Source organism: Camelus bactrianus, chromosome 19 (assembly GCF_048773025.1).
Source record: "Camelus bactrianus isolate YW-2024 breed Bactrian camel chromosome 19, ASM4877302v1, whole genome shotgun sequence".
NCBI classification, from domain to species: domain Eukaryota; kingdom Metazoa; phylum Chordata; class Mammalia; order Artiodactyla; family Camelidae; genus Camelus; species Camelus bactrianus.
This window is the reverse complement of record NC_133557.1, coordinates 9,523,940-9,532,322: the sequence shown is the minus strand read 5'-3', so window position 1 is coordinate 9,532,322 and position 8,383 is coordinate 9,523,940. Positions and strand designations below refer to the sequence as shown.

At 51.4% G+C, this 8,383-nt stretch overlaps 1 protein-coding gene and 1 long non-coding RNA gene across 5 annotated transcripts in view; one reads left to right on the top strand and one right to left on the bottom strand.

The window, feature by feature from the left end:
* Positions 1–443: 443 nt before the first annotated feature.
* SRXN1 (sulfiredoxin 1) lies at positions 444–7,183 on the bottom strand. Of its 2 annotated transcripts, none has more exons than XM_074347074.1 (2): positions 6,807–7,183; positions 444–2,803 (listed from the first exon to the last, which is right to left on the bottom strand). In XM_074347074.1, the coding sequence occupies exons 1-2, from the start codon at positions 7,026–7,028 to the stop codon at positions 2,495–2,497; spliced, it is 531 nt and encodes a 176-aa protein (XP_074203175.1). In that variant the 5' UTR covers positions 7,029–7,183; the 3' UTR covers positions 444–2,494. The 2 variants fall into 2 exon arrangements, with proteins under 2 accessions (XP_074203175.1, XP_074203177.1); XM_074347076.1 differs by having other exon boundaries at positions 444–2,698.
* The window catches only part of LOC105073604 (uncharacterized), a 71,321-nt gene continuing 70,119 nt past the window's right edge, over positions 7,182–8,383 (top strand). For 2 of the 3 annotated variants that reach the window (XR_012500584.1, XR_006726955.2), the window contains exon 1: positions 7,182–7,319. This is a non-coding gene — a long non-coding RNA (uncharacterized LOC105073604). The remainder of the gene's footprint in view (positions 7,320–8,383) is intronic. The other variant, XR_012500585.1, reaches the window with a different exon arrangement.

The window sequence follows — 8,383 nt, the reverse complement described above, 5'->3', positions numbered from 1 at the left end:
CAATGGCACCTCATGACAGCAGTTTACAAAGCATGTCCTCAGCTTCCTCCTTTCACTACAGACTTCAGGGGCAGACAGTCCATTGGCCAGCTTAGAAAAAGCCCCAGGGAAGGGTTTGTCCAATGTCATGTGGTGAGTGGGTACACAAGCTGGTTCAGAACATGGATCTCCTAGGACCCAGTGCAAGGGTCTTTCTTCTCCACTGGGGGTAAAGAGGCTGTCAACATACTTGAAAATAACTGACCCAGTCTGGATCATTGGTTCTCAGCTTGTGGTCCCTGGATAGCAGCATCAGCATCACCTGGGAACTTGTTAGAAAAGCAAATTCTCAGGCTCCACCCCAGATCTTCCAAATCAGCACCTCTGTGGGTGGGCCAGCCATCTGTGTTTTAGCAAACCCATGTGAAAACCTGAACCACTGGCCTAAAGCAATTACACCTCCCTTTCTATTAAATATACTTTTATTTGGGAATGATTTTCAATTTACAGAAAAGTTGCAAACAGAATACACAGTTCCCATATACTCTGCACCCAGCCTACCCCAATGTCAACATTAGTATTAACTAAGATCCAGACCTTATTCAGATTTCCAGTTTTTCCAGGAATATTCTTTTTTGTTGTTGTTCCAAGATCCAATCCAGGAAATCACACTCTTGTTTAGGACAACATCCCTTTAAATTCCATTCGTCACCTCAATCTTCTTTCCCTGGGACAGAGAATGGGTGGGAAAGCTGTTGTCTTCATTAGTGAGCTGGGAAACTGAGGTTTGAAAATTCCAAGGGACTGAGTTCTCTTAGCAGGGCAGTGAGAGCAAGGCCTGCCTCACTCTGAGCCCTTTCTCTACCTCTTCCCTTTCCCCCAAGACTTGAGGATTTCAGAAGCCCCTCTGCAGTGTCCCACCTGGCCTACCCACCAGTACAGACAGTGAGAGATGCCCCCTCCCAGAGTGAGCTCAGCCCTGGGAGAGATCCTCCTGCTGCCTCTTCACCTCCTCCCCTCTGCAGGGCCAGCCCAGTGTCATAGTGACTTCAGCCTGGACAGAGCAAGGTCCTGGCAAGAGAGAGAGAGACTGAGTGAGAGAGAAGCAGTATTATCTGCTTATACAAAATCACTCATGATTGATGGGAAAAAAATGCCACAAATCCTTTGTAGTTTCTCCAAGAGGTGTAGTCTGTTTTTCCCAGCCCTTGAATCTGGGCCAAACTTTTGATTTGCTCTGACCAAAAGGACTCAGCAGAAGTGATGCTGCACCAATTCTGACCCAGAACTCAAAAAAGCCTTGCAGCTGCTTCTTCTCTCTCTCTCTGAGCCCTGAGGTGATCAGGCGAATAAGCCTGAGCTAACCTGCTGGAGAGGCTACATGGAGGAGAACCAAGTCACCCAGGCAACAGCCTCCCTACTGCCAGACAAGTGAGTAAGCCTATCCGAGGCCATCCAGCCCCATCTGGGGTGACAAGTGACTGCATGCAGCCCCATGAGTAACCCTGGGTAAGATCAGCAGAACTGGCCCGACGAGCCCAGCCCAAATTGCCAACCCCCAGGATTGTAGGCAAATCAACAACTTGCTTTTAGCTGCTAAGTTCTGGAATTGTTGCACAGCAAAGGCCAACTGATCCCCAATTCCTCATTTCTTTCTTGCTAGTGGGATTCCAATTTTATTTCAGGTGGCATCCCAGTCCCAGGAGATGGGATATGATTTGTCTACTCAGTTGTGACAATTCTATTCCTGCCACCTGAGCTTTCTCTACAGCTAGGGGTGGCAATTGTAGCTGATTTGAGTCACCGAGACCTAAGTGGAAATACACAGGGGAAGAGAGCAGGAAACAGACCTCTGAGAAAGGTTTCACTTTATAATAGAAGTTGACAGATCCAGCTGGCTTGGCCCTTCCTCCTCCCTAACTCGATTCTTCCTTGAATACAGCCATGATTGCCGGAGCTACAGCAGCCATCTTGTGACCATGAAATAACAAACAATGAGGGAAAGGCCACAAGGATCACAGAGATGTGTGCCCTAACTTTGCTGAGTTGTGAAACCAATACTATTAGCCATCTGTCTCCAGAATTCATGCCATACGGAGAAATAAACTTCTCTTTGTTGAAGCCACGCTAACCGAGGTTTTCCTTTACTTGCAGCTGAACGTATCCACATGACAGGATACATAAAGACAGAGATGTAGAAAGATCTTCGTTCTTGGGAATCTGGAGTCAGCAGCAGGTGGCTCTCCAAACCCATCTCCTTTCTCATTTCACCCTCTCAATAATCCCTTGAGAGTAAACACACGACCCTGTTTTCACCAAGGTGGGAAGTGGGGCTCCCGCACGATTCAGTCATGAGCCCAAGGTCTTGCAGCTAGCAAAGAGGGTGCTTCAAGTCATACCCGCTCCCCAGGCACAAAAAGAATGCACCTGCTACACCTTCTTCCTGGCCCAGCCCACTGGAAGCCAGGCATGTCTTCTGGGCTCTTGCGAGCGGTGGCCAGTTCCAAGGAGGCTGCTATTGCAAGTCCGGCGTGGAAGCACCCAGGTACACCCTGAGGTCCGAGAGGGTGGACTGGACAAGCTTGGCAGGGATGGTCTCTCGCTGCAGCTGCTGGTAGGCCGCATAACGGTGGCAGCCCCCAAAGGAGTAGAAGTAGTTACCACCCTGGGCCCCTTTGATCCAGAGGACATCGATGGGGGGCACTCTGTCTGGATCCTCCTGGAGAGAAGAGGGCGAGTGAGTGTGGCACAGTGCCTCACAGTTTGCAAAGAAGATTTTGTTCACCTGTGCTGAGCTCCTCCAGGGTGCTTGCGCTGGCTCGTGCTGTGAAACAGTCAGTTTTGTGAACTGGTTGACATCACCTTGGGAGCTTGAAAGTCAGCCATGGTGAGAGTGTTTACATCAGGGAAATGGGCAGATGCTACAAATCAGGGCTTTTTTCCCCTCCCTAGAGACTAGGTTATTAACCATTTATCATACCATTTGCATATATTATCTGGCACCATTCTAGACTGGGAATAAGGTGCAGACACAGCCCCTGCCTTCGTGGGGCTTCTGTCTAGGGGGGCAGATGGAATGAGAAAGTCAATGTTAGAGTGAGAAATGCTATGAAGACAATAACACAGGTTGACATGACAGGGATGACATGAGGCCTCTCTGGGGTGACAATGGAGTACAGAGACCAGAACACAGAGAAGTTCCCTGGGGAAGACGGAGAGGTGGAATCGTTTAGAGAAAGAGCCCACCTGCCAGGTTCAAATCTCAGCCCTGCTACTTAACTGCTCTGTGACCTTGGGCAATTCACAATTGTGCCTCAGTTGCCCCATCTATCAAGTGGGGATGAAGATGACAGCCCCACCTCCTAGAACTGTCGGGTGTCATGAGTTAGTAGATATAAATTAGTTCAAATGACACTGGGTGTGTGGAAAGTGCTCAGCAATCACACTGTGTATTACCTGTGGGAAGAGTATTCTAGGCACAGAAAACAGCAAATGCAAAAAAAAAAAAAAAAAAAAAAAAAAAAAAAGAACACGTTCCTGATACTGGAGGCACAGCAAGGGGCCCAGTATGACCAGAGTGGACTCAGGGGGCTCAAGGAGTAGAAGAGGTCAGAAAGGTAGCAGGGGGTCAGCCCTAGAGCATTTTATTTATTTCTTTTATTTATTTTTTCTTCTAGTTTTATTGAGACAGAAGGGAGATACAGCACTGGAGAAGGTGAAGGTGTACTGACTTACATCCATCATGCAGTGATGACCACAATTAGTTTAGTGAACATCCATCATCTCATCTAGATACAAAATTAAAGAAATAGAAACAATCATTTTTCCTTGTGATGAGAACTCAGGATTCACTCTCTTAATCACGTTCACATGTAGTGTACAGCAGTGTTAATTATACTGATCACGTTGCACACTACATCCCTAGCACTTATTTATCTTATAGCTGGAAGTTAGTACCTTTTGACCACTTTTCATACAACTCTCCCTCTCCTCATCACTCCCCCCAAACCCTACCTCTGGTGGCCACAAATCTGATCTCTTTTCTACTAGTTTATTTGTTTTTGAAATAGAATTGACTTATGATACTATATTAGTTCCTGATATACAACATAATGATTCGATATTTCTATACATTCCAAAATGATCACTATGATAAGTCTAGTTACCATCCCATCTGTCACTATACAAAGATATTACATAGTTATTGACTATAGTCCCCACCTTGTACATTTCTGACCTGGGACTCCTTTATTTTATAACTGAAAGTTTGTACCTCTTAGGTCCTGGAGCGTTTTAAACAGGGGAAGGTGACATGATCTGAGGAACAGCCTAGAAAGCTGTCATGGGAGAGCAGGCTTAGTGGAGTGGACAGCGGCGAGATCAGGGAGGACAGAGGCCTCAGCAGGTATTCAGCCAAAGATGCTGGCCTGGGTGAGGGTGCAGCAGGGACAGGGAGAGGTAGGCAGGTTTGGGACAATTTTAGGGGGCAGATTCGACGGGAGGGATGAATGTGAGAGAAGGGAGGAGGAGTCTAAGTTGACTCCCTGCCCGGGGCCTAAGCCACCAGATGGAGAATGGTGATCCTCTACGTGTAGAAAGCCTGGCGTGGGGTGGGATGGGGATGGGGGCAGGGCCTGCTGGGGAGACCAAATGAAGTGTGAGCTGCCTCCTGCCCTTGGCCCATGGGTGGTCTCTTCTTAGGCTGCTTTGATGGATCCATTTACCTATTTATCCCAGAGATGATTATTAAGCAGTATGGCCCATGAGCTGGGCTCTTGAACCAGGCAAACCCAAGTTTGAGTCTCAGCTCCTCCAAAGAGCGGTGGGGGGTGGGGGGGGAGGGGGAGGCTAGGCAAGTGGTCTCAGCACTGAGCATTGTTCCTCATCTGTAAAGTGGGAATGGACACCCTATAGGGCTGCTGCTGAAGTCAGGGAGCTGATGCCTGTGAGGCTCGGAGCACAGGCTGCCTGGCAGTGGAGTGGGAACGAGGGGCAACTGCCAGGTGGGCCTTGTGCTGGGCACCCAGGGGCCTGCTGGCAGGTGGGCAGCATAATGGCCCCCAAAGATGTCCAACTCCTAATCCCTGGAGCCTGTGAGTATTCTCCTTACATGGAAGAGGGACTTTGTAGACGCAGTTAAGGCTCTTGAGATGGGGAGATTATCCTGGGTTATCCAGATGGGCCAAATGTAATCACCAGGGACCTTAAACGTGGAAGAGAGAGGAATCAGAGGAGGTCTGATGTTGCTGGCTTTGAAGATGGAGGAAAGAGGCCAGAAGCCAAAAAACGTGGGTGGCCTTTAGAAGCTGGGAAAGGATTCTCCCCTAGAGACTCCAGAAAACCATGCAGCCCTGCTGATATCTTGATTGTAGTCCAGTGAGACCCATTTTGGACTTCTGAACCATAGAACTATAAAATAATAAAATCTGTCTTTGTTTTAAGCCACCAAGTTTCTGGTAATTTGTTATAGTCGCCATAGAAATCGAATACATATGGTAAACAAAGATAGTCTTGGTTCGTGCCCTCACAGAGCATATGGTTCTGGCGGGGAAGACAGGTGTCTGAGGCCATTACAACCCAGTGGGATCAGAGCTGTGCTGGTGGGCATGCAGGTGGCTGAGGGCCCCCAGGAGGCCCCTAACCCAGTAAGGGCTGTCAGGGAAGACACTGACACTGAGACAGGAAGATCAAGAAAGCATTAGAAACAGTAAAGAAGAGACGAAAGAGTTTTTTGGGCAGGGGGAAAAGCCTGTGCAAAGGCCCAGGGGCGAGAAAGAGCATGCACAGCCAGGTCCAGCACAAACAGCCAGGCACCTTGCTCGTGTTATGGAAACAGCCAAGACAGGATAAAGTCCCTGCTTCTGTGGAGTTCACATGAGGTGGGGAGGACAGACGATAAAACACAAACAAACAAATGTATACTATGACTCTGGTGGACATAAGTGCTTTAAGGAGAAACACCTGAGGTTAAGGGGCAAGCTACAGAGGGGAGGACTGACAGGGAGGTGGACACCCGACCCAAGCGAGGGAGCAGGCCCTGGGGCTCTTTGGGAAGCAGTTCCAGGGAGTGTGAACAGCAATGCAAACTCTAGGACAGAATGACACTTGGGTTGGGGGGAAGGTAGGGTAAACAGGAGAGGTCTTTGGTGGGGCCTCGAGGTCTCACATGGTCACCTTCCAAGGGTCTTGGGGAGGCAGACATGATGCTGGGCAGGCCCCACCTGACACATATGTCCCCTCCCTCCCCTCAAGATCCTGCCAGGATCACTCAAACTTTCTTGAGCACCCCTCTGTGATGTGGCTGACCTGTCCACGCCCAGTTCCGGGTCAAACAAGGCACTCCTAGCAGACATGACACTCCCAGTCCCGCTGCCACAGCCAGGAGCGACTGCACAGCTTATCTCTGGATAATGTGGTGGCCATGCAGCTGGGCACTGGGGCCAGGCGGTGCCACTTTCTAAAATGCCTAACCTTGGACAAGTTGCTTGAATCCTCTCTTGCCACAGTGCCTCATCTGTAGAAGAGGAACAGTGGTAGTGTGTACCTCATTGGGTTGGCATGAAGAAGATAAGGCACTTAAAACAGCTCTTAGGCCACTCACTTCAAGTGCTATCTTTATAGTAGTCAGAGATCGTTATTTTAGTTATCTCCTCCAATCTCCTTGCTCAATGAGGAAAGAGAGGCCCAGAGAGGCCCAGCTACTTGCTCAAGGTCACACAGCAAATGCTGAGTTCTGGCAGAGAGTGGAACCAGTCCTGTCTCGCGTCCAGCGTGACCTCCCTCCTCCGAAGCCCCCCCCCCTGCGGCCGGCTTCCCCGGGGCCTCACCCGGATCGTGTCCACGAGGCTCTGCACCTTGGCCGGGTCCAGCACAGACGGCAGCGGCCGGATGATCACACTCAGCGGCACGTTGTGCACCGCGGCGATGCAGCCAGAGTGGATGCTGCCGCCCTGCGCGCCGCCGCTTGGCCCGGATCCCTCGGGCACCCCCCGGCCCTCCCCGGCCCCGGCCCCGGCCCTGCCCAGCGCTCCTCCCGCGCGCAGCCCCATCGCGCCGTCACCGCCGCTGCAGCCGCGGGACAGGCCGCCTCCCCGCGGACTTTAATCTCGGCCGGGCCGTACCATTCCGCGCGAGCGGTGGGGGGCCCGGCAGAGCGCCTCTCTCCCCCCGCCCCGCATGGTCCGGCCCATTCCCGCGCGCCCCCGCTGGACTTCGGCTCCGCTCTCCCGGCGCTGAGCGACACGCGAGAGGCTCCGGTTCTCCGCCGGGGGGCGCCTCGCCGCCTCCCCTCCGCCGTGCGGTGTCCCGGGAGTGGAAGAGCCCGGGCGGGCTGACTCAGGGTGAGTCTGCAGGTTGTGGGACGGGAGGGGCTCGAGTGACGCACAGTCCGGGGTGACTCAGGCCCGCGGGAGGCGGGGACGCGAGGGGGAAAGGGCCGGAGCTGCTTAGTGAGGGTGAGTCGGCAAAACCTGCCCCGCTTGGCCGCTCGGACTTTGGAGCCTTAGAAGTAATAGCCGTGGAGGTGATAGTACCAACAACAGTAATATTACGAATCTGACGAATCTGGTGCTGTGTCAGGCACTGTTCTAAACATTTTGCACGTACGTCAACTTATTTGAGCCTCAAAACAACCCTATGAGCTGATGTGATGATTATTCCCATTTTACAGACGAGGAAACTGAGGCAGAGCCAGGTTTAGGTGATTTGCCCAAGGTCACTGAGGTAGTAAGGTGCCTTAACCAGGGTTCAAATCTAGGTAGTCAGGTTCCAGAGTGCGCTCTCTACCCACCGCTGGTCTCCTTGGGTAAGCAAAAGTAACTGTCACAGGGAGCCTTCTGGGATCCTGCTGACTATGTGTAGGCACTGCCCTAAAGTTCTATAGTCACTATCTCGTTGCATCCTCACAGCAGGTGTGGTCGCTGAAGCGCTTCTCCGAGGTAAGGCAGACGATGAAACTCAGGTTATCTGAGCTCAGAGTCCCAGGCCACTTAGCCACCGACACCTGTTTACAGATGTGGACACTGCAGCTGCAAAAGGTGGTAGTGATGACTTAGGTCCAAACGTGCGGACCTCTGTCCTCACTCTCCTGTTTAAAGCCCTCTATCCCCTCTTGAGCCTAGGTTCAGCACCCAGTGTCCTCTGGGGCCAGAGGGAGGTAGGCAGAGGCTCGGGTTTAGATCCCAGGTGTTTATCAGCATCTATGGCAACATTAGGGATTTGGCACAGATTTGCCTGGGTTCAGATCCCACCTGGCTACTCCCTAGCTGTGTGGTCTCAAGCAAGTTGCTTAACCTCTCTGAGTCTTAACCTTTTCTTCTGTAAAATGGTTGTGGGGAGATTGAGAGGACACTCGGAGATAATGGCTGATAGAGGGAAAGTGGAGCTGGGGGTATCAGTGCTTCCA

Bases quoted from the DNA above. Each gene is read 5' to 3' on its own strand.
- SRXN1 (XM_074347074.1), bottom strand. From the start codon at position 7,028: ATGGGGCTGCGCGCGGGAGGAGCGCTGGGCAGGGCCGGGGCCGGGGCC. The intron at 2,804-6,806 runs GTGAGGCCCCGG...ACTGTTTCACAG, and splicing joins GCCTCGTGGACACGATCCGG to CACGAGCCAGCGCAAGCACC.